Below are 25,199 nucleotides of genomic sequence, written 5' to 3'. Positions count from 1 at the left end.
TATCTGCCCTGGACTGAGGCTCAAGAGAAAGTGGGTCATAACCCAAAACATGCACGAATGATTTGAGCAGAGGGAAATTAACTGACAAGTTGAAATCCTGACCTTAATCCTAGACCAGGGGTAGGCAACCTTGGCTCTTTTATGACTCGTGGACTTCAACTCATAAAAGAGCCAAGGTTGCCTACCCCTGTCCTAGACAAATGTTGAAAGACCAGCAGCAGGCGGTTTATGTCAGGAAACCCATCTGACATCCTGAGTCAAAGCTGATCTGTAAGGAGGAATGGGCAGGAGTGATCAATGGTTATTGGAAATATCTAGCGTCAGATATTGTTACCCAAGGGAGCACCCCACTTACTGGGGTGTGTCTGTCACATACACGTATCTGTCTCTTGGATCATTTTGGTGAATAAATGAATAAATGCATACAGTATATTTTTGATTCATCAACCATTTCTTTAATTGGGTTTCTCTTTATCTAGTTTTAGGACTAGGATGATCTAGTTTTGGGACTGCCAAGGCAGAGAAACACTAACGCACAGCGCCAAATTTAACTACATCACGGCTTGAGGTCGGCTGCTTTAATTAAATAGAGCTGCCCAGTTCTTTGCTGCCCTCTAGAGGTCGTGTAGGTTTTTACAGCCCGAGACGCCATTCTTCCAATCGAATAATAAGCCTCTCCCGCCGTCCATTCCGCCGCCGGGCTGCCGCGGTCGAGAGATGCACTTCCGGGTGAGATGTCACTAGCCGGCTCTCGACCGGAAGAGGGAGAGGGCGTCGGCGGTTGCTATGGGGGATGAGGGAGGCGTACACGGGCGCGCGCGGGCGGGCTCGGGCGCGCGCCCGGGCGCGCCAAGTCCTCCGTCAGCTCCGCAGGGAGGGAGGAAAGGCGGGCGAGTCGGCCGGGCGGCCGCAGAGACGATCGACGGAGGCAGTTCTTGAGGCGCTGGCGCTGCCCCGCGGCTGGCTGGACTTGGCCGGGCGAAGGTGGCCGTCGCCGTCGTCGCTTTCCGAGGGTGAGTGAGGAGAGAACCGAGGGACGCATCAACGGTGACCCCCGCCGGCTTTGCCCTTCGCGACCCCCGCCGCTCTTGGGGGCCCGTGGCGCCTCCCGGCCTCTCGCCCGGCGCTCTTCCCTCTTACTGTCGGCCTCCGTCGGCCCGCCCTGAGGGCCGCTTGCCCTTCCGCCTCCCCGCTGCGGGTTTGGGGGGCGGGGGTCTCCTCCTCTCTCATCGGCCCCACAACAACCCCGTGAGGTAGGCCGTGCTGAGGAGAACCGACTAGCCCAAAGAGGTCTTGGGAGCTTCCGCGGCGGACAGCTCCAGCCGCCTTGCCGTCCTTGCGCAGGGGGAACCTCCATGGGCAGGAGTACTCTACCTCTCCGGGCTTTTCTTCTCTGCGGTGCTGCTTCCCGAAGGCCAAAGATGGAGAGGAGAGGGGCTACTGGGCTAAAGCTGCCACCGATCTGAAGCAATAACTGGACCGAAGGGAGCGTTTGTTTGTACAGTAAAATCCTGCCCAAAACCTTAGGCCAGGGGTCTTCAAACTTGGCCCTTTTATGACTTGTGGACTTCAACTCCCAGAATTCCTCAGCCAGCAAAGCTGGCTGAGGAATTCTGGGAGTTGAAGTCCACAAGTCATAAAAGGGCCAAGTTTGAAGACCCCTGCCTTAGGCTCTTTATTCTCCTTTCCCTTCCCCGGACTTAGCTCTTGGAAACGCCTAGTAAACTAATCCAAGAAAGGATGTCTTTTCAACCCCAGAATTGATTTCTTCCATTAAAAGGTGTATGTATGGGGGGGGGGGGCTGCCCTTTTGCTGATTGTGGGTCTCCAACCTCTCTTCAATATTGCCAGGAGGTTGAGCCCTTCTACTGCCCCATTATTTATTTATTTATTTATTTATTTATTTTATTACATTTATATACCGCCCTTTCCCGAAGGACTCAGGGCGGTTTACAGGGTGATTAAAAACAAAAATGCAAAAGTTAAAAACAGATTTAAAAAATTATATTCGTCCCTGCATAAGTAAAACATGAGTTAGGAAAGCTCTCCTCCCATTCTTGGGGTCTCTTGTTCATCTCTCCCCTCTTATTCTACATTAATAGCATCCCCTTTCGGGATTTTGGGAGGGGTTGCTCCACTTTCCCATTCTTTCTTATGTCTGTTTCCTCTTGTTCTGCTTCGTATTTCCTACTCTGCTCATGCTCTCCGCTCCTAAAGCAAAATGTTGCTGGATCTAGCTACAAGTAGTCCTTATTTAGCGACCATCATTGGGATGGGTTACTCAAGTCTTAAGTGAAGTGGTCGCTAAGTGAAACTGTGCTGTGTTTCGGAGCCTTTACTTCAGTTTTCCTTTCCTTTGCAGATCTGTGAAGGAGATAGATATAAGGATTGGTTGCAAGGGTACCTTTTCATCGTATGAAAGATATCCATATCTGTGAACAGTCGCTAAATAAAGACTTCCTATCTTCTTTATTATATTCGCTGTCTCCAGTTCCTAAGTCTTCTTTGCTTGTTTATGTCCTTGTGCTTTCAGACACAACTAGTCTTTTTAGAGGTGTGGGGTTGTTTATCATTTTAAGGAGCTTCTCCTTTATTTTGTTGCTTCCTCTGCCACATGCACACAAGTTTATGGCCAATTTATTTTTCATAGCTTTCTTCTTTTCAGAATAATTGTTGGACTTAATTCTTCTTCATTTCTTGTCCCATCTACTGATTGGCCTGATTTAATTAAAATAGGAAACTGATTTCACACAGTGTGATCCAGCCACATGAAGTCCCTACTTTCTGGAGGGAAATATTAAGATTATCCACTAACAGTTTTAAACTAGCTGCAATTCCTGGTGATATCTGCCTACAGATACCTTGTTTAAACTATGGTAGTAATGTCTAGAATCATACCTTAATTCTGTATCTTACCTTGCCTAAAACCATAGTTTTACATTTTTTAACGTAATGTAGTTGATTTGTTTTTTTCCCCTGCCATGTGGGAACGGTGAAACTTATCCACTGCGTAGTGGGCATCTGACAGGATAATACTTTAGCCTTCTCTTCTTAAGCAGTCTTGGTGAAGGAGGAAATAGTGTGCTAAGGAAAATAAACAGTCCTTCTCTTAGGAAAAAATTAAATGCTTGCCTTGCCTTAGTCAGGATGTATAATTTCCTTATTCATGGGGGTGGAGGGCTGACAGCACAAGCAAGTACGTCATACAGATTTTTAAAATGCTTTAATCCTCAAGTTTTGAGGCTGGAGAAGGTAAATACTTACCTTTAATATCAAACTGTGTGCAGTCATGTGCCCCTGAGGTTTTGATAAACTTCTTATTAGCATAGAAATTAGCTTCTACATTGTTCAGTTTCATGACTTTACAAATCTGGTCTCTCAGATTCCTGAATAGTGGAGTAATTCTGTTGGATTATAGTAGAGGTCACAATCATGTGCATGTTATTATAAAGTCAGAGTTTGCCACAGAATCAAAAATGCTCAGAGTCAATGTTCACCCACAAGTTGAGTTATACCCTCAGCCATATAGAAGATTGTGCTACACAATTGATTCCGCTGCATGTGCCTTTCTAATTTTGAATTAAAGAGAAATTCTTCAAGTTGAGCTTGATTCTATTCTTCTGAGATTTTTTTTTTTCAATTTCCCATCTAATCTTGAATTCTGGAATCTCCTGTTGGTCCATCATCCAAATGCTACCAGGCCCATCACTGCTTAAGTTTTGGACAATAAGCAACTTTAGCTAGATGCTCCCACCTATGGATTGAAACTGTTTCAGTAGAATGTTTGACAAGATTTGTTTTGCTAAAATATACATCTCTTCTCTGTTACTTTCAGCATCGTTTCCTAGCATAGTAGGTTGATGTTGGCATATTTTTTTATTATTTTCTTGTTTCTTCTATTGCATAATCCTGAAAAACAAAATCTCAAGGGAAGACAATGTAACATGTTTTTCTTTGGAATCCATGATGATACTCAGCTAGGTACAATAGTTATCCTAGATAATGAGACTTATCCTTCATTAACGGTAACAGTGCTATAGGTGTGCCTGAAAAAGGATACTAGGGGAAAAGAAGGCTTTTTTATATGAAAAAAATTATGATACATTATTCCTAGGGCATATTATCATAAAAACACTTCTGGCTTCAGCTGGCAAATGCCATCTATTTTGCACCTGATTTTGATTGATAATTCTAGTATGAAAAAAATGTTAACTTGATTTTTCCATTGAGGTACCTGCTCAGTACAAATAACCTATAAATTATGAAATCCCAATCTTCTGATTAAATATATTAGTCACTTTATTAAGTTATTAAAACAGGCCAGCCATGAGTGAATTCAAATTCTGGTAAGCTTTCTGGTTCTCTTGCAGTTGTTGGTATATGTTAATCTCTTTGCAAATGCAAAAACTGAAACAGGCTATTGGAGCTGGCTTATGTCATCTCAGTTCACTAATTCCTCAAAGCAAGAATTCAGTGTTCTGGACGGAAGATTCCTTCTCGTCTATTAATTCAGTGTGTTTTGTTTGCATTGTAGATTTCTTGGTAAATCAACATTTTATTTCTGTTAAAGATCTTTATTCTAGAAAAGTTGCTTTGTGATCTCCTTTTTGTTAAGGTAGATTATTGAAATACAGCTCTTTAATCCGTTTAACAAATTAATTCAGTTCTGTATGTTCTTCTCTTTTTAAATACCCTTCCCACACAGAGAAAATGTAATGCACTTTTAGGGAGTATAGAAGGTCATACTAAAACACTCAGTTAACAACTGGGCTTCTCCGGGAGCACTATGTAAAGAGAAGCAGCCTAATTGGCAGTAATTATTATGACTATAGAATCTTTCTCCTGCAGCTATTGAACACCCTGAAAACTTTAACGTTGCAGTATTATATGTTGAAATCTTTTGGAATTGTGAGTCATCAGATTCTCATTATGAGCATAGCTGCAGGTTAATTTCTCTTCTTCAGAAATACAGAATGTCCTTCATTTTTCATATTGCTGGATATTTTTTTGTATATATTTTTTTCTCCTTCCACCCATCTGCTTCACTAATTTTGGCGTATAGGCAACACTCATCATTTGGCAATTCCTCCAGATCCTTTGCTGTGGCCTGACCTGGTTTAACAGGTATCTGTCATGCTCCAGGCCCTGACAACCTACAAATCAGATTAGTGCTGTATTTTCTTCCAGTGAAACTGTTTAGAGGCTGGCCCAGAATCTGAAGCAAGGATAGGACCGTCTGGTTAGTTTGCTAAAAGGAACAGCCTGTTGGAACCATATTATGTCTGTTCTGAGCAAGCTGCACCTTGCATTTGATCCGAACCAAATTCAGGGGTTGCATTGATGTTTTAAAACTCAGCGTGTTTGATTTCTGCCTTGTGCCCTCTCTCTGGAGCGAGGGCCCCTCCACTCCCCAGATTCAAACAGCCTCCATCCTACTGATGTTTCAGAAGGCCCTGAAGAGCTAACTCACCCTTTCATTAGGGTGTTTGAAGACAGTTTTTTCCTTTGTCCTTATCCAGTTTCATAATTTCTGCCATTTTTTTGTCTCTTTATTTTTAAATATGCTCAACAATTCATAAGTTGCACAAAGTCACTGGGAGTTGGGCCACATATACATTTAGTAACTGATTTATGATTATGTAATGGATTGAATATTGGGAATTAGCAAAGATGCCTGTGATAAACTGTATTTATTAAAAGCCCCCTCAAATATGTCTCTCGAGACATTGTGGAGAAATGAACTGTTTCAATACAGAGATTTTGATTGCTAAAGGCCTTACTTGCCTAGTTACAATTGATGTCTTACTAGGTCTGATGTCAACATCATGTTTAACCAGCAGGATCTTTTTTGAACTTACACATTTTCATCTTTTGTTTACTTCTAAGGCTTTGTTATCCTACCTAGGTATTCCATCTGTAGTGATTTTAACTTTTATTGTGGGTTCTTTCTTTTCTCTTAAAATGTTGTGTAGTGTTGATAGTTTTAATGATGTACTTCTACTTTGAGGCTATTTTTAAATATGTCTTTAAAGTAATATAACTAAACTTCTATTGTTATGCAGTTGTGACTTTCCTTGAAGGGCATGTGAAAATCTTGGTAGGCCAAGTCTAATATTAATATTTTGGAACTAAAAATGAACATGCTGTAATCTTTCTCCCTGAGCACAAATCAAGTCCCATCATTATAGAAACCATGCTTTCCAATGGGCAGGCAGAGGGAAGGAGAGAAATCATTTGCCAGGTTTGTTCTCCTTTCAGTCTGGTATACACTTAAGTAAATTGTGTCTATTTTGTTGGTCCAGCCAACCTTTGCCTTCAAATGTTCTTCAAGCTCATAGTTTAAAGCAGTGCTTGTGATTAATTTTTATGCACAATGGCTTGAGTGTCATATATGAGGGGCTTTAAAATAAAAGGTTCATGCAACAGGCTAGTTTCTGAGAATTAAAATGAACATTATTGAGCATCTCAGTAGAAAATAGAAAAATGCATTTACATACAGTGTTTTTTTAATAGAAGTGGATTATGTGGAAATTCAACTTGACAATGTTTTTTTGAAAACTAGTTTTTAAGCTGAAAACATTCAGCTTGTAAAGGAATTTAATGATTAAATATCAAATACTGAGTACTACTGAACAAGTATTTTGCTATATTTGGTGATCTATATATTTTCAAGCCAAAATTTGTAGGCACATGATTCTATCTCCTTTTGTCTCACAGTAAAGAATGGCAGGATGCTTGCCAATTTGACTATCTCATGATGTGGTGTTTCTGGTGCTATAGCATCAACCTGACTACACAAGCCTCCATCTAACATTGGAATGACTTAGGATTCCTGACCACCAGCAGATTACATGTCAGGTTTAGAGAGGACAAAGGCTGACTTCATATAGAAAGCCAACACATTGTGGATATGTGGACTTCAACTTCCATGCGGGCTGAGGCATTGTGGGACTTGAGGTCTACACACCTTGAAATTGCTAAGGTTAAGAAAACTATTAAAGCTGGTTTGCTTCTGAATTCAGGGCCTATTAGGTGTTATGATCTTCTGCAAATTCCATCTGGATTTATTATAATTTTTAAATGCAGTTTTTCAAGATAACAGTCTCCAAAAGCAGCATCCAAATAATATATACAAATAAGAAGCAACATTTTTTAAAAAAGAAAAGAAATAAGCAAAAATCTAGGTTCTTTCCGGAGCCTAATTGGTGGTAGTGATCCTGTAGGGATGGGAAAGAAAAAGAGGAGACTTCTTCGTTTGTCCAGTGTCAGTTTCTTGTAAATGAGCGTGTATCACTTCCTGGAAAAGTTCGTTGCTCATCCCTAATATTATAAAGAAAAATTCTAAATAAATTGGTGAGTCATGTGGTGTTGGGGAGGATCTATGACAGACATGTCAAACACAAGGCCCGGGGGCCAGATGCGGCCCGCGAAGTGGTTTCATGCGGCCCACGAAGCCATCCTGGAAACAGTGAGGGAACGGCCCCCACTGCCTTGGCCCTGGCTCAGAGACCCTCCTCCTGCCAGAGACCCTCAGACCTGTCCCACTCCTGCCCAGGCCCCCATAGGCACCCTTGATGCGAAAGATGTAGAGCTGGCCACGCCCACCCAGTAGGCCATACGCACTCTAGCCACACCCACCCAGTAGGCCATACGCACTCTAGCCATGCCCACCCAGTAGGCCACGCCCACCCTGGCCATACCCACCCGGCCCCCTGAGGGCAACCGCAATGCTGATGCAGCCCGCAATGAAATTGAGTTTGACACCCCTGATCTATGATATCTCTGTCAGATTCTTTCCAGCAAAGCGAAAAGTAGGGGAAAGAGGATTCCTGTTCCTACTATTTTTCCCCTCTTTGTGTCGTACTTGCTGTCTTAATTGTCCTTCCTTCCTGAAGGGAAGTTGGAAACTCAGAAGAACTTTGTTTGATGGATCAGAGATATTCTTTAGTCTCTCCCATATTTACTCCTTGCCTCTCCCCCCAAATCAGAAAAACACCCCATATCACTTCCTTCTCTTTGTCACCATGGAAAAGGATCTGCAGTTTCTTGGATGCTCTGAAATCAAATTGTACAATCTGTTCCTAGAACCTTCTTGTGTTCCCTGGAAGGTTCCATTTACTCTCAGAACGTGCAATTCCAGAGGTGGTTTGTCAGTTTCTAGAACTGATATTTTTTGGAACAGGAAGTGTGTTTAAGTCTTTGGATGCCATCCAGTGCATGGGAGTCTTATTTAGGCCTGTCTCATGATAATAGACTGAGTATTGCATCAAGCTTATTATTCATATCTGACTCCTTCCTACACTAGAAGTCAACGAATTATAAAATGAGCCAGGGTTACTGCTCTAAAGTCAGATTTTATTTCTGCACGTAATGACTTTTAAACCATTAAAAACAGCCACAATAAGAAATCATTGAAAAATATCTTCCTTACTGTTTTTGTTCTCTCTTCTCCTCTCTCTCTTGGCTCATTTGAAAGACTCTTCCTACAAGCACAGAATACAGAGGCAGAAAGAAGCTTTGAATGGACAGTGATTAATGATACAATGAAGGCCTGGAGTGATAGTCAGTCAGACCTTTACAGCAGTGACCTAGAAGAAGAGGAAGAAATGATTTTTGGAGAAAACGAAGAAGACTTGGAAGAGATGATGGATTTAAGTGATCTTCCTACCTCACTCTTTGCTTGCAATGTTCATGAAGCAGTGTTTGAAGTTCAAGAGGAAAAGGTAAACGGTTTTAAAAACAACAGTGCCATCGGCAAACCCAGTTCCAGTTTATTAGTGTGAAATTTACTGAAAAGCAAATATGGTGCTTGATTCAAATAATATACGCTTTTTTTACCATAGTACTGGGTAGTTATTTTATTCTACAAAGGGTGAATTATATAATTAGATAGTATATAAAGAACCAAAAATGCTGATTTCTGCTCCTAACCACAGTCTAGAAGATTGCTTCGGGATCCACTATTGAGTTGTAACTCTACTTGGAGGTGGATTACTGCATGCTTCCTCAGATATATTTTAAACAAGTGTTGTAAATCTTCAGTTCATTGTGAAATATCTGCTTTGTAAGCAAAAATCCAGGTTTGATTCTTGATATTTTAGAGAGAATTAAAAAAAAATATTATTCTTTGAAATCACTGCCACCTAGTGAAGAGTGTATAGCTCAATGTACTCAGTTGTCTGAATGTACACAAGAACTGTCCATTTTACAAAGATTCACAAATGCTGTGGTTTGGTGCTGGCATGGTAGACTGGGTGAAGCCAGCTGTTGTGATTGTGAAATTTAAGGATAGGCACAGACAATTTTTTTCTGGATCAGAAGTTGCAAGTTGCTCTCTTCTCAGCTGATGGACCACTGAAGGCTTATGATAACATCACCCAGAAAGGGAAGGATTGAAGATTTTTGGCTTTTTTATTGTGTTGTTTTAAGGGTGATTGTGGGAGTAGGAGGCTAATCATTCCCATTTCTTCTTTTTTAAACATTTTTGCATTCCCATAAAGGTTCATTTCGCCGGGACCTGAAAACCTGGTTTTTTGATCTATCAGGCCTGGACTGAAGGGGTTTTAGCTTTTAATATTGTTTTAATTGTTGGGCTTAAGTAATTTAATCTATTTTAATTTTATACTATTTTAATATTGTATTTTATGCTGCCCTGTAAACCGCCCTGAGTCCTTTGGGAATAGGGCGGTATAAAAATTTAATTAATTAAATAAGTGAACCAGCCAATTGTGCAATTGATCATGATGAAGGGAACCATGACTTAGCATGATGAGAACAACTCAAGCAAATTTTTTATTAGGACACTCTGCAGACATTTCCCTAGTAATTTAATTTATTCAATTGAAACACCACCTGATTCCACCTGGTCCCATGATTACAATAATTATAAGAAAATAAAACAACAAACCACAAAAACCAACGGCAGAACTGGTAATCCCACCCAATCCAGCAGGGGCTTCAACTTCATAACCCAAAGTCTTAGAGAATTGCCAGGTCTTTAAGACTTTTTGGAATGCCAGTAAACTGGTAGCCACACAGATATCAAGCGAGATTTCATTCCAGAGGGCAGATGCCATGACAAAAAGGGCACACATCTCAGATTCCTATTGATGACACTGTTGTAAATTGAAGCAACATGGAACATGCCATATTTGTCAGATTGAACCAGCTGGGCTGATATCATGGTAGTAAATGGTTCCTCCAATGACTATTGTTGGGCTTTATAGGTCATAACCAGCACCTTGAATTGCATGCAGAAATTGAGCTGTGAAGTGACGAGGTGTCAGCCTTGCGAAGTAGTCCATAAAGGAAACATGCTCAGATGAAGTAAATATACTTTATTGTAATGTTATATCAACAGAATCTTGCAAGTCCGAAAGTACATTTCTCACTTGCAGCCCACGAAACTAGGGTGGGTCCCTTCTGAGGCATTTGTCATGCCACCATTACTTTTGCCAACTTAGCTGCCTTTTGTTAGAGCGTTCCCCAGGCTGTGGCTCTTCCTGCTGTCTACCAAGGTCATTCCAACATACCATTACGAGTGACTTGTCTGAAGGACTTTGCAATCCAGGAAAGGGCACAACCGGCACACTAGAGGAAGTTGTGCACACTAGAGGAAGTTGTGCAAATACCTTCCTGGGAACACCTGCCACCTGCTCTCAGATTACAAAAACTACTCTCTTCCCCTTCTTAGGGTCTCAACTGGTGCAAAACCTGGTTGGGTACAATTCTCGGAGGGGATCTCCCCCCAGGACAAACCAGGCATCTGTTAAACAAGCCAGGTCAACATCCTCGTCCATAGTAAGATCATGAATGAAGGCAGCTCTGTCACGTACCAACCTGGCATTCAGGAACAGCAGCTGGAGTCCAGGGCAAGTGAGGATACAGTACGCAGTGGGTGGAAGCCAAGGGCTGAACAGTCAGCTGCTTTTAAGCTGTGGTCCCAATTCCCCACTTCTAGTCTCCTGCCATGCTTCCCTCTGCCATCACTCCTGCAATAATCCTGTCTGCCCTTTCCCTTCTCCCAGGTTAAGGCACTTTGCACAGTCTTTCCTCCACGTAGGACACAGACAAACCTGACCTAGTGCCCACAGCTATTTTCCTATCTACAGGATGGATACTGTAAGCTAGACTCTCTTGCAGGAACTTCTTGTATGTCTTCAAATGCATTGCATTTTTATTTATTTTTCCTAAATTTGATTATGAAAATCAAGAAAACCCATTAAAATGTAAACATTTTTAAGTTGTCAAGCTTTTGAGGTAAATGTTAAAATCCAGATAGATTAACTTTCACATCATACTTCAGAGTCTGATTTAGATATTGGATAAAAGCTGCCTTGAGGCCATTTGGAATTCAGTTCTTCAAAGAAACAGATTTTCTATTAACAAATAGCCCTCTTTCATAGAACTAAGGCATATCATAATTCTCAAAATTTAAATATTGAGAGGCAGGTTTTTTTCTATTTCGGTATACCTTTCTTTAAACTAGTAAGTTTTTGTTGAAACAAGAGAGACTGAAACGCCAAATGAAATGCTGTTATTACTTTTCATTGTCCTGACAGTCATAAAGCAAGGTTAATAATGCGTAGGCAAATATGTTTCCATGACAGCTCTAGTTGAGGCTGAATTTGTTTCTGAAGAAACTGGGAGTTAATTGTCTATAATACTTTGGTGACAAAACATGTTTTTTCTTCCTTGTTTAAAGTGCGGTGTAAAATACAGTTTTAAAGGAGCTCTGTGTGCTCATTTATATTCATGAAATTTACAAAGTGGAATAAACTCTTCCAACATCTTATTTAAAGTCTTTTAAAAAATATGATTCATTGCGATATAGATTGCATTAAATGCTGTTGCTTAGGATAGGAGTCAACTGAATGGGGAATACTCATATTCAATACTTGGAAAGTTGGACTAGATACAGAAAGACCTGGTTAAATCCTCACTAGATAGTGGAATTCACTAGGTCAATGTTTCTTAAACTTGGATTTTACTTATTTATATGCCATCCATAGTTGCTGGATAATGAGATGGGTGACGTATAAATTTAATAAATGGACAACATCATTTAGATTTCACAGATGCCTAAAAGGTTCTTGGGGGATCCATGGACTATATTTTAAATCGGGTGGGGAATCATGGCCTTTTTATAACTTGTGGACTTCAACTCCCAGAATTCCTGAGCCAGGAGTTCCTAGAGCTCCTTGAAGGAAAGCTGAGATAAAAATGTGGAAAATAAATATAAATTAAATTAAACCATATTTCCTGTTTTTGTCTCGTCTATGTTTTTATCCAATCTTTGGCTAGGTTTTGAAATGCCATTCCTAAGAGTTATGTAGGAAGATTTGTAGGAAGTGTTACGTTTCCTAATTGGAAATCTATGATTTAAATAAACTAGGAGATCTTTTTTGAAGGAGACAAGTTGGAGAGAGCATTTAAACTGCTTGTTCCCTTAATAAACCATTGTTTGTTGAACCTACAATGTTTTGTTTAAACCTGAACTGAATTTGTGATGTCCTATAAGCCTGTGAGAAAAATTGTGAAATTGTAATGGTAATGAAATATTTTTTCACAATGCTACAAACACAGATCAGAGAGAGGACATCATTCTGTTATGTTTCTCAGTTGTTACTAAAGTAACTGTTATTAGAGGATCTGAGAAGAATATGAATATTAAATACATGTCAGTTTTTCTTGATGTATTGTTACATTGTTTGATCATGCTATTGCTTCACTAAATAATTATGGTCATTTGGGGCTTGTTTTACATCAGAAAGATAGACAGGCAGATAAATACTGGACTGTGGAGCTGATTGCTGAGGTTCCTTTCTCAGAATGTAATTCTGTGCATGTTTACTTAGAAGTAGGTCCATTGAATAAAATGCAGCTTATTTCTTAGACATTTATAGTAGTGCTAGACAATGCTGTGGAAGCTGAATCTGGCCCTTTTAGATACCACATTAGATACTTGGAATTGGAAACAGAATAGCATAGTTCCTTGGTGTTAGAATGGAATATGCCAGTTTGATGTAAAGGCTTCAGGCTAGAAACTGGGAAGCTAAGAGTTCCAGTCCTGCCTTAGGAACAAATTGGCTGGATAACCCTAGGAAGGAGGCAATGGAAAACTACCCTGAAAAACATTGCCAAGAAAACTACAGGGATTTGTCGAGGCAGTCGTCACGAATTGGACATGATTGAACAGTAAGGAGAAAAAAAAGAATGGAAACTAGATCCAGAGTGAAAAATAAAAGAAGTGGCTTGATATGGGGTGTTTTTTTACCCAGAAGCAGCAGAAGGGATACATTATTAGGGAAGGAAGGGAAGACATGCTATTTGTTTTTAGAGCACCTGTTTCCATCCAGAGGCTGCCCGGTGCGATGGGGTGCAATTTCCAGAATTTCTGGTCAGTCGTCCCAACCCAGGCGGAGAAGGCTGCTTTAACAGGCAGGATACAAGAGCCTGGGAAAAGAGTGGCATGCAGGACAAGTGCTTTTGGCAGAGCAGCCTGTTTCCTTGCACTGGGTTAGGATCCAGAGACAGACAGCACTCTCTGTTCCTGAGATAGGATAAAAGGGTTGAATTGGGATAGAGGAGGTAATTTAGAAAGCTTGTGTAATAACCCACTCAGAGCCTCTAAGACTGAGCAGAATAAAAATCCAAACAGATTGGATGTTTTATTATTTTGTGTGTGTGTGTGTGTGTGTGTGTGTGTGTGTATACATACATACATATTACCTGTATATATACATATATATGTATATATATATGTGTATATATGTGTGTATGTGTGTATATATATATATATATATATATATATATATATGTATGTGTGTGTGTGTGTATTTGTATGTGTGTGTGTGTGTGTGTGTGTGTGTAATCCTCGACTTACGACCACAATTGAGCCCAACATTTCTGTTGCTAAGTGAATTTTGGCCCATTTTATGACCTTTCTTGCCACAGTTGTTAAGTGGATCACTGCAGTTGCTCAATTAGTAACACAGTTGTTAAGTGAATCTGGCTTCCCGATTGACTTTGCTTATAAGAATGTCGTAAAAGTTGATCATATGACCCTTGGACACTAGAGCCGTGAGTCAGTTGCCAAGCATCCGAATTTTAATCATATGATCATGGGATGCTGAAATAGTTGTAAGTGTGAAAAACGGTCATAAGTCACTTTTTTCAGTGCCACTTGAATGGACACTAAATAAACTGCTGTAAGTCGAGGACTACCTGTATTCTGCCTTTATTTCTTCAACTCAGGCCAGTGTGCATAATACTCCCACCTTCTGTTTTCCCCACAATAGTCCTGTGAGGTGGTTTGGGCTCAGAGAGTGGGGCCAGCCCAAAGTCCCCCAGACCTATTGAAGCTGGACTGTGCAATAATCACTGTCTGTGGATGGGAAGGAAGCCAGCTACTAAAAGTATTTTTTTTTCATCATCAAATCAAATGAAATCCATCAATTTCCTTCTGTAACAAAATATCCCTGTCTAATGCATTCTATGATAATTACCATATATCTGTTCAACATTATGAAATAACTTTGAGAGATGTCAGGTTTCTCTTCAACACACAAAAGGATGGCCCTCGTCAAATAGTGGTTATTAGTGGCAGTATTTGATGTTTCTTTCTGTGATTTATTATTGTCTGCTTGTTGCATGTATATATGCCTTTTTGCTTTTTGTACATAGTCAATGACAGAAATAGAATTTGATCTGATTTGAACTTCCACCATCTGAAACCAGTCTTGCTTACATCGTATCAAATTATTCTGGGATCAGTGGCCTCTGATCTGCTTAATTTCTAAGCTTGAGGGGGGAAAATACATAAAAGAATCTCTTGTCTGACTGGTGCTTTCTGCTAATCAAATTTTCAAAAATGAAATAGCCATGTTTAAGGTTTCTACCTTATTATAATATTATTTATACATACCTGGAATAATGCCCCCCATCATAAGAACATTTATTTTGATTTGTATCCTGTGTGGCACTTTTCTCTTTTCTCATACAATTATTATTATTTTTTCTTGTTCATTGTGTGGAACAAAGAGGCAAGAACCAATTTTCATTGTAAAAAATAACCTGCTTTGATTATGCTGATCTGGTTCCTTGCAATCCTTTGTAACTCCTCTCGGTAACAGCCTGGCCTGATCATTGTCCCCATAATCCTGATTTATTCACTTGGCTTCCACCTCTGCAGGATGCTCCCTTTGGTGTTCCAAAAAAACAGGGTGACTTAATGAAATGGTGCACAAGGTCATCTTGAGCGAGCATCTCTAGAGATGATGCAGTGCTGCAATGCTACAGATCTTTTTTTTTCCCCACCCCCACTCCCTGACCTTGACAGTAGGGAGGGGAGAGTCCTTTTCCACTAGGGCCAAAAGAGAAGAGGGTGAACGGAGAAAGAAGGTGGCATTTATTTTTGGCTGCACATCGCCCTGGGCATCCATAAATGAGAATTTCTTTGCCTCAGTGACTCTGCCAAGGACACATGTAATAGGTGGCTGTTTAGCTTGCTGACCTCCAAAATAGATGAGGGGGAGAGCGAGAGAAATCCGTAGCATTTGTCCAGCGCTCTGGGAAAAGGCCTGATAACATGTGGCCATAAATCAGATACATGTATACTTTTTTTAAAGCAGTTGGCTTAACAGCTTTCGGATGGAAGAGGGGAATTATGTAATAGCTGATGTAATAACATTCCAGGCTGTGGCTGGTTGGCTGGGAAATCACGAAATGTAACATGCTGACTTGTATTTGTTCTTTCAGTGGCGTGAGCTCTGCCTGAGAGGTGTTTGAAGCAGATCTTGGCTTTACAAGGCCTCTTTTTCTGCAGAGGTGGGATAGTCCAGCATTTCTGTTCAGTACCCATTTCTAAAATGGGTAATACTGAGCCGGCTGTGAAGATGGTATGAAAGTTGCATTCGATTCTACATTTTCTAAAATGAGTTATAGGAATTGATCATCTATAAAGATTATAAATATACGGTAATATTTTCTCCCTGCATCATGTCTGTAATAAAAATCGGGTCCTCTTTCTCACGCAACTTTCTGAGCAGAGAGATTTCCAGATATCTCGTATGACCTGCATTTGTGATGTTAGCAATGGGGTTAAACATTTTGTTCAGTCACTAATCATGCTCCAATAGTCCTCTACAAGGGCATCAATACAGCCATTTCCAGCTCCTGACGCTAATGGAAGAATTATGGCAGACATTCCCCCCCCCCTTTATCCCTTCCCCCATTTCTGTAGAAACCTCATATTTAGCCCTGTGAAAAACTAAACCTCTAGTAAAAATGAGTCAGGCAAATGTGTTCAGAGCTGGTGATTCATGAAGTGGAAAGAATTTAGACTAGTCTTTCTCAACCTCAGCAACTTCAAGATGTGAGGACTTCAACTCCCAGCGCTCCTCAGCCAGTCTTGCTGACTGGAGAATTCTAAATGTAGATTATGCTGCATGGTTAACAAGGCAGACTACTTTATTTATTTATTTAGCATATGGTATATCATACATGGATTAGCAATATATATTAACATTTCACCTAGCTTAGAAAAAACAATAAAATGTTTAAAAGATCTATGTTCAAATACAAATATCTAAGCCAGGGGTCTTCAAATTTGGCCCTTTTATGACTTGTGGACTTCAACTCCCAGAATTCCTCAGCCAACGTGCTTGGCTGAGGAATTCTGGGAGTTGAAGTCTACAAGTCACAAAAGGACCATGTTTGAAGACCCCTGATCTAAGCCATCTAACAATTGAAGCGCAGCATCGTTTATATTTTTTTTTTAAAAAAACAGATACTGGACTGGTATATGCTCTCAGCTTACAGTCAGTCACAATGTGATCTACAGTTTTAGTCACACTGAGGGGAGGACAAAATGCACCATTTATGCAGAGAGTCTTGGCAGAGTCCTATTCAGGATTGCCCGCTGTTGGCAGCCAGGCTACCTGTAGACTTTCCTAGCTCTCCAAATTATATGGCAATGAAAACAAAAACAAATACGTGGCAGGCTATGCATAGGACAGGCAGTTGATTTGGTAGATCTCACCAAACTGGGTTCTGGTGATTTCTGCCATTGTTCTGTTCAACAAAGTGTGTACACTGCATATAGGAAACATTAGGGAGAGAATTAACAAGATTTTGGGATTGCCTGTAATTTTATATGTATGAAAATGACAGGGAATGCCATTATTTTAGGGATGCCCTCAGAATGTTAGTAAATAAAAAGTAGTAGCTATGCAAATATTGACCATATTTGATGGTAGCAGGTAGCAGCACTAAAGCTGTAATTTTCAAGGGGAGAAAAAGCTAAGCAGGATCAAGCTGGTTAGTACCTGAATGGGAAACTATGATATCCCAGACCATATGATAGATGTAGGGGTTTTTTTTAGCTATGTCTTTGCTAGGATTCAGATCACAAAAGGTGATTACTCTCCCCCCACCCCAGTGTTGTTGTTTTTTAATTCCCTTTTTTAATATATAACTCAAGGCAGCAAACATAGCAATACTCCTTCCTCCTCCTATTTTCCCCACCACAACAACCCTGTGAGGTGGGTTGGGCTGAGAAAGAGTGACCAGCCCAAAGCCACCCAGCTGGTTTTCATGCATAAGATGGGACTAAAACTCACTGTCTCCTGGTTTCTAGGCCAGCATCTTAGCCACTACACCAGGGGTCTTCAAACCTGGCCCTTCTATGACTTGTGGACTTCAGCTCCCAGAATTCCTCAGCCAGGCACGCTCACTGAGGGATTCTGGGAGTTGAAGTCAATGAGTCATAGAAGGGCCAAGTTTGAAGACCCCTGCACTACAGCAAAGCGACTCTCATTCATTTATTCATTTGCTGAAAGTTAAGGAAAGCATAAAGGATTCCCTTCTCCCAGTTTATTCACATAACAACCCTGTAAGGTGGTGTAGGCTGAAGGAGGAAGCCTGTACGCTAAGGTCAATGATGAATTTATTGTTTGAGAGGACAAGAAAAAAAAGAAAGAAAGAAAATAATTGTTAATCCCTCATTTTTGGAAATAAAAAGTCTGTATAAGTAAAAACTCTCCATTTGAAAGTAAGAGGTATAGCTATATTGGGCATGGAGAACATACCTTCATAAATTCTTCAGTAAATCTTCCCTTGACTTAAGAAAAGTGTTGCCTTCATGCACATACTGTACTAGGTTTATTTTTCTCATGCTCAATATGATCTTGCCTGTGGAGTTACAGAAATGCTTAGCTTAGCAGGTCAACATTGGAAATGCACTACAATTCTGATTGCCCTGACTACCCAGAGATCGATCTAAAATGCATGCAATGTGGCTGTTTGTGGGAAAAACAACATCAATACTCATCAGCTGGGTGAAGCAGCATATGGTACTGTATCTGGAAGATAATAGGATGAACGCCGTTTCTTTTTTTTCTGACTTAGGACTCCTGTTCAACATCTATATGAAACCGCTGGGTGAGATCATTCGTGGCTTTAGAGTTGGGTATCATCAGTATGCTGATGATACCCAGCTTTTTCTTTCAACCCCAAACCACCCCAGTGATGCCCTCAACGTGATGTCCCGTTGCCTGGAGGCGGTCCGGGTCTGGATGGGGAGGAACAGACTTCAACTCAACCCCGACAAGCCTGAGTGGCTTTGCATACCTTCATCCCGGGTCTATTCGGATATTCCATCTCTTTCTATGGGGTGTGAATTATTACCCCCTGTAGATAGGGCTCGCAACTTGGGAGTCCTCCTAGATTCATGGCTTACCTTGGAAGACCACATAGTGGCTGTGACTAGGGGGGCTTTCGCCCAGGTCCGCCTGGTGCGCCAGTTGCGCCCTATCTAAGCCGGGATGATTTATGCACGGTCACTCATGCGCTCGTGACCTCTCGTCTGGACTACTGCAACGCTCTCTACATGGGGCTGCCCTTGAAGACCACCCGGAGGCTCCAACTGGTACAGAATGCAGCTGCGAGAGTTGTGTTGGGAGTCTCCCGATACTCCCATGTTACACCTCTGCTCCGTGAGCTGCATTGGTTGCCAGTTGTCTTCCGGGTGAGATTCAAGGTACTAGTAATGGTGTTTAAAGCCCTACATGGCAGGGGTCCGGAGTACCTCAGGGAACACCTGCTGCCGGCATCAATCTCCCTGCGCCCTGTGCATTCCCACAGAGAGGGTCTCCTCAGGGTGCCACCGATCAGAGAATGTCGATTGGTGGCCCCCAGGGGGAGATCCTTCTCTGTGGGCGCTCCGGAACTATGGAATCAGTTACCGGTAGAGCTCCGGATGGCGCCCGAACTTCGCTCCTTTCGCCGCGATCTGAAGACGTTTTTGTTTGCACAAGCCGGCCTAGCCTGATGGGGGATTGGTGGGGTTTTTATTCTTGTATTTTTATTGTTGTATCTTTGGGGTTTTATAATTGTAGCATATTAATTGTTTTAAAATCGGGCAATTATTTAATCTCCTTTTAATATTTGTATCTTTGTATTTTATTCTTGCCCTGTGAACCGTCCTGAGTCCTTCGGGAGAAGGGCGGTATAGAAATATTATTAAATTAAATTAAATTAAATGCAGAGGAATTCTTGCTGAATTCCACTTACACTGTGATTCCTATAAATAAATAAATAAATAAATAAATAAATAAAATAAATAAATCTGCCTCTGAAGGATCATCAGTTCTAAATTTGGAATACTGGAACTGTGATGATGAGAAGCAATTTTTATGTCAAGGCAGGCACTGAATGGTTTCATAAATCACAAACCTTCACAAAGGTTGCAACCCTAGGCAAGTTATGTGAACTCAGCTGTTGTATGCTGAGATTCATTTTTTTTAATGTGGAAGTCCTCAACCTTTCTTGATTCATGCTGACCTTAGTGTCTCAATAATTTTTTCCACAATGCTCCTGGAAGTTTGTGCAGTATCCATTAGAAGGCTGTTGCTGTGTTATTTTCCATTACTCTTGTGAGTTAACTGTGGTAGCCTGAGGCACCTTGGCACATGGTTTGAAAATCATGGGCTTAGTGTATTATGTGAATCCAACCTATTAATATGTACAGGTATGAAAGTTAAATGAGCTTAATGCCTTGTACGAACCAGTAATCTGTGAGAGCACCCAACTACTTGCCTTGAAGCAGACATAAAGGGCATTTTTCATGTTACAGATTCAGCCTGGTCCAAGTAACTTAGTTTTGCAAATTTCAAACTTGGGTTCAAATGTCCATTTAAAATGCATACTATCTCGACTCCAGTGTTTTGTTTCATGGGGTTCCTGTGACTGTGATAACACTGTAAATCATTCTCAGGTAAAATTTCTCTATATGCACGATTCATCTATAACCATGTTAAATCCATAGTGAATTAAAAAGCTTTCAAAGTCTGAATTGCTATAGCAATTGTTTGTTTAATGAAAAACTGACTGACGCTAATATATTTGAAAAATCATGCTAGTTGCAGATTATATTGAGTGCATGGTTGGTAAACCTGAAGGGTCAGGTTGAGGCTGATTACTCTGGAAAAGGTCTATCTGTGTGATTGTTGGGAGTCAATATCGACTTGATGACAGTGTTTAATTAATGTGCAGATTTTACTTTAAAAACAATAATAATGATAATAGCAACCACTAGATGGCAATATAAGGTAGCATTATGTGCTCTTCTAAATACAGGTTATCGCTCTTTAAATGCAAGAAGACCTGTAATTCATGAGTCTGTGTTTTTTTGTAGATATTGCAATGTAAGGTATCAGAAAAAAAGAAAATACAACAAAGAAACATTCTAGATAAGTTTGTTTGTTGAAGTAAGCTTTGAGGTATCTTTGTTATATGTTTTTTTCCCCTATCCTTAGGAAAGATTTGAAGCACTTTTCACAATCTACGATGCTCATGTTACATTCCAGTTATTTAAAAGCTTCCGAAGAGTAAGGATAAACTTTAGCAATCCAGAAGCAGCAGCCAGAGCACGGATAGAACTACATGAGACAGATTTTAATGGGAAAAAACTGAAGCTATATTTTGCCCAGGTATATGTGTTTCTTATTTGAATCCCCCGCTTTCTGTTAAACACAGAAATAGTTCTTAGAGGCCCTCCTCACTTCTGCTCCATATCATCTATTAGCACAACAGTTTGTACGAGGTTTATGTTAAGTCAGATAGTATAATTATCTTACCTTTTAAAAGCTCATTTGAAATCCTTAACTGGCAAACCCTGCCTACCTTGTGATGCTCCTGATACAAAAGAAGCTGTTTTCATAGGGCACCTGTAGTTCTTTCACCACAAAAATAGACTTGGAGAAGTTAAATGCATCTTACATGAATAACTCGTCAGGACAGCGACAAACAAAATGGATAGAGAAAATCGTGTCTACTGGGAAGTCATCTGCATGTGGACCATTTCATTTCTTGCAGATGTGCTGTGATGTGCTATATCTTAATGGTCAGAGAATCAGGATTGTCAAATCTCCATACTACAAGCACACGCACAAAGCACAAACAGTGTTCTGGACTTGATAAAGAACACTGCATATTAAAAAAATAGAATATTTTTTATTATTTTTGTGCCCTGTATCAGTTATGCAGAATATCTCTTTTCTTTTATTTCCATTCTGGCGGTCCTACAAATAAGCAAGAAACTGCAATGTGTGGAACCCTACACGGAATCTTCCCACCTTCTTTTTGATTCATTCTAGTCTGCTCAGAATTCAGCAACATTTGCCATAAACTGTAGGTCTCTCTACATGGCTATATAGGCTATTAAAAATATTGGAAGGTTACATCCATGGCTGGAGATAAAATCTTAGCTCAGTGATTGATTCAGCTGTAAAATAAAATAGGAGTGACCTTTCTTTCTAGAATACTGAATAAGTGGATACTGAAAATGGATGGGTACTTAAATAGAACCTTAATTTGGCTCAAGCAGTGTATTATTTACTAACTACCCTGGTAAGTGTTTAACTCAAATAGCTAGGAGAAAATTAACTATGCACTTGGAATCAAGTGTCTTGTCCAATCGGTGAAATAACAACCCCAAATAATTTTTATAGCTTTCCTAATCTTGAGTCCTCTAGATGTGATATATTATACAACAATTCCCAACATTTTTGGTGGAAATATTAAAGGAGAAAGCAGGACTATAGAGACTTTCTTTAAGAAATCTGATATATGGTGTGCCTGACTGTTCTGACGTTTTTTGTTTCAGGTTCAGGTGCCCAGTGAAGGGGGAGAGAAATCTTACCTTTTGCCTCCCCAACCTGAGAAACAGTTCATGATATCACCTCCTGCATCCCCACCCGTAGGATGGAAGCAGAGTGAAGATGCTACTCCCATGATAAACTATGACTTGCTTTGCGCTGTTTCAAAATTGGGGCCTGGTAAGAATGTTTTATTTTTTTTCCCCTATGTTCTGTACCGATGCATCTGTCGTTATACAAGGCCTAGTACTGAGGAATTCACCTCTGTCAAAGATGACGACGACGACGACCCGTTTAGATAGTTTTAGAAGGGAAATGGGCATGTTTGTAGAAGACTCAGGCTATTAATGAGTATGAACTTTGATGGATGTTTAGTTACTATTAAAGGACTTGAAATATCCTTTAAGTCATAGTAAAAGAAACCAATTAATCATTTCAGCTTTGTGAACTCCATGAATTGGCCGATCTGTAACACAATTTTTTGGTCTTGGTAGGACCTTGGCCTCTTCCAGCTTCAGACCTTTTTTAAGTTCTTATGGTAATAGAAAGTAATAAAAGCAGTTTTTCATGATTAACCATAGGAAATAGTCCAGCAGATGTCAAATATGGCATTTTGGTTAACATTAATACATAATGTTATCAGAGAGTGTTTCAAAATATTATATTGGAGGCTTTGTGCTCAGTTTATGACCACTTTCTGTGAGATCCTATAAAATTTGTATGGCTACATCTATATTATCCTTCCCCAACCTAGTGCCCTTGAACTGTATTGGCTTTGAGCTCCCACAGCACAGAAATGGGGCACTGATGTCTAATATCTCTGGAGGGGCCCAGAGATTATCAGTCTGTATACAATAAGTATGATCACTCAAGAGCTTGGGATGATGTGCCCACCCAGGTTTTGACTATGGCACCACTCTCAGTCCCGGGCAGGGGAGACGCAGTGAGTTTCTGGTGGCTGGCAGAGTTGCTGTTCCACAGAGTATTGAATTTCAGACCCTATTTGTGAAATTGGACCTAAGAGTTCAAAGGGGCCTGTTGCCCCTGCACCAGCCTCTCTTTGCTGCTCAGTGCTCTGACTGGACTTTCAGCAGACCTCCCCAGTCTTATGGTTCTGGAGGACTCTGCTTTCCTTCCACATAGAATTAGAGGCAATTTGGGAGATTACAGTCACTATGGCAAGTGTACAGCGAGCTGGGAACTGCCAAGTCCACACCTCTTCGTCAGGGTTGAGGAACACTGGTATAAAGGGTTGCTTACCGTGTTCTCATACTCTCTAGGGGAAAAGTACGAGCTTCATGCTGGAACCGAATCTACTCCAAGCGTTGTGGTCCATGTGTGTGAAAGCGAAACGGAAGAGGAAGAGGAAGTGAAAAATCCCAAGCAGAAGATAGTGCAAACTCACCGCCCAGACCCACCACCTGCCTTAATAAGTGAAACAAAAACTCTTGAATGTATGCTAGAAGTAGGAGGTGGGATGCACTACTGATTTGAAGCTATTTAATCATGGCAGTGGATGATTACTCCCATTTGCATTGCTGCATCCCGCATAGCAGCAACAGACTCCTCTTGCAGTCATCTCACATCAAGAAGACATTTTGAAGAGCACTTTAATTTTTAAGGTCAACTTCCAAGATGTAGCAAATCCACTAGGCTGCCAATCCTAGGAGAGTGCCATTTCTGGTAATCTGTGTTACCATCCTCTTGGTGTTTGTAAGGCTGAAGGAACTTGGCTGCTGCCATTTATATCTGGGCTACCACATGGTTTTGTATGTGAGTCTCTCATGCATATTTTTGTGTGCTGATGTATACCATGAATCTGATTCACTTGATGTTCTAAGTAATCTAGTGACAAATTATACATGTAATGTACAATGTACATTGTTATCAGTAGGAGAATCTCAAACTGTTTTTGAGGTGATAGAATCAAATATTCAAGCAGGTTTGTTTTTGTGGTTTTGAGTTGTGTTTTTTTTTTCCTGATGGGTGCCATAGCTGTTTGTGTTGAATGTCAAGGTATTCTTGTGAATTGTTGTAAGACAAAACAAAAACTAATTGGGAGTTGTAATAGTTCTTTTCTGCCCACTGCGATTAGGAAAATTTATAAAAATTGAAATGCCTACAAGGATACAGTGGAGAAGGGATTCATTACCTTTGGAGAACATTTTCTTGATCTGTAGTTTTCCACCTACTATGGTTATCTCTTACATGAGATATTTCCAAAGCAAGAAGTGTCGTCTTCTGCAGCTTGTTCTTCATAGCCTGTTTTCAGAATATTCTGGTTGGCCAAGGAAGTATAGCCCTCTCACGCTTCCCTTTCCCATCACTTTAACTGTTTTCCATTTGTGTTAAATTTATCATTTCTAGGATCCGATCACACATTCTGTGCCAAGATGTTTAGCCATGGTTTGTTCTACAAGCCATAGTAACCTGGTTTATTGAAGCTAAGCCAAAAACAAATCAGCTGCTTTATGTCTTATGCAATATGTAGATCAGCCTGCTGTCGTGTAGAGCAGCGCCCCCCCCCCAACTTTTTGGGCACCAGAGACCGTTTTCGTGGAGAGAGGTTTTTCCATGAACCGGAGGGGGTGTGGTTTTGCATGCTGCCTGCATCCCATGGATGGGGCTTCACTTGTTTGCACGGACCAGTTTCTGGTATGCTGCAGACTAGGATCGGTCCACGGACCACGGGTTGGGGAGCCCTGTCATAGAGAATGCAAGTCAACATTTCCCAGTGAGCTTCTGGTTGAATTGCTTCTTTATTGCCTGATTTTCTTTTTCTCCCTGGCATCCAATAATCCAGCTTAATTATTTCTGAGGAAGAAAGGAAGAGGTACACCAAGATAATTTGCATTCTGCTGTGCAGGAGGAAGGCAATCATTCAGATACAGAAACTTGAGAAATAAGGTTATACCAGTTGTATAAATTGTTCTCTTTGCCTGCCTTTCTCTTCCCAATGTCTTTCTGCAAAATGCCACCTTTATTCGATTATTTCTGTAATACTACATGTCTTTTTATGGCTGAAATAAATGGAAAAACAGA

General features: G+C 40.5%; 1 protein-coding gene across 2 annotated transcripts; it reads left to right on the top strand.

Annotated features, from left to right (window-relative positions):
- The first annotated feature begins 817 nt into the window (after positions 1 to 817).
- Positions 818 to 25,199, top strand: LOC308679336 (calcipressin-3). 2 transcript variants are annotated; one of them, XM_081346942.1, is made up of 5 exons: positions 818 to 1,013; positions 8,477 to 8,723; positions 20,817 to 20,990; positions 22,166 to 22,337; positions 23,438 to 25,199. In XM_081346942.1, exons 2-5 carry the CDS (start codon positions 8,544 to 8,546, stop codon positions 23,644 to 23,646), a joined length of 735 nt encoding a protein of 244 aa, XP_081203068.1. In that variant the 5' UTR covers positions 818 to 1,013; positions 8,477 to 8,543; the 3' UTR covers positions 23,647 to 25,199. The 2 variants fall into 2 exon arrangements, with proteins under 2 accessions (XP_081203068.1, XP_081203069.1); XM_081346943.1 differs by having other exon boundaries at positions 848 to 1,047.

Source organism: Vipera berus (assembly GCF_964194415.1).
Source record: "Vipera berus genome assembly, contig: HAP1_SCAFFOLD_217, whole genome shotgun sequence".
Taxonomy (NCBI): domain Eukaryota; kingdom Metazoa; phylum Chordata; class Lepidosauria; order Squamata; family Viperidae; genus Vipera; species Vipera berus.
This window is presented reverse-complemented; position numbering and strand designations above follow the sequence as displayed.

Bases quoted from the DNA above. Each gene is read 5' to 3' on its own strand.
- LOC308679336 (XM_081346942.1), top strand. From the start codon at position 8,544: ATGAAGGCCTGGAGTGATAGTCAGTCAGACCTTTACAGCAGTGACCTA. The intron at 8,724-20,816 runs GTAAACGGTTTT...CCCTATCCTTAG, and splicing joins TTGAAGTTCAAGAGGAAAAG to GAAAGATTTGAAGCACTTTT. The intron at 22,338-23,437 runs GTAAGAATGTTT...CATACTCTCTAG, and splicing joins TGTTTCAAAATTGGGGCCTG to GGGAAAAGTACGAGCTTCAT.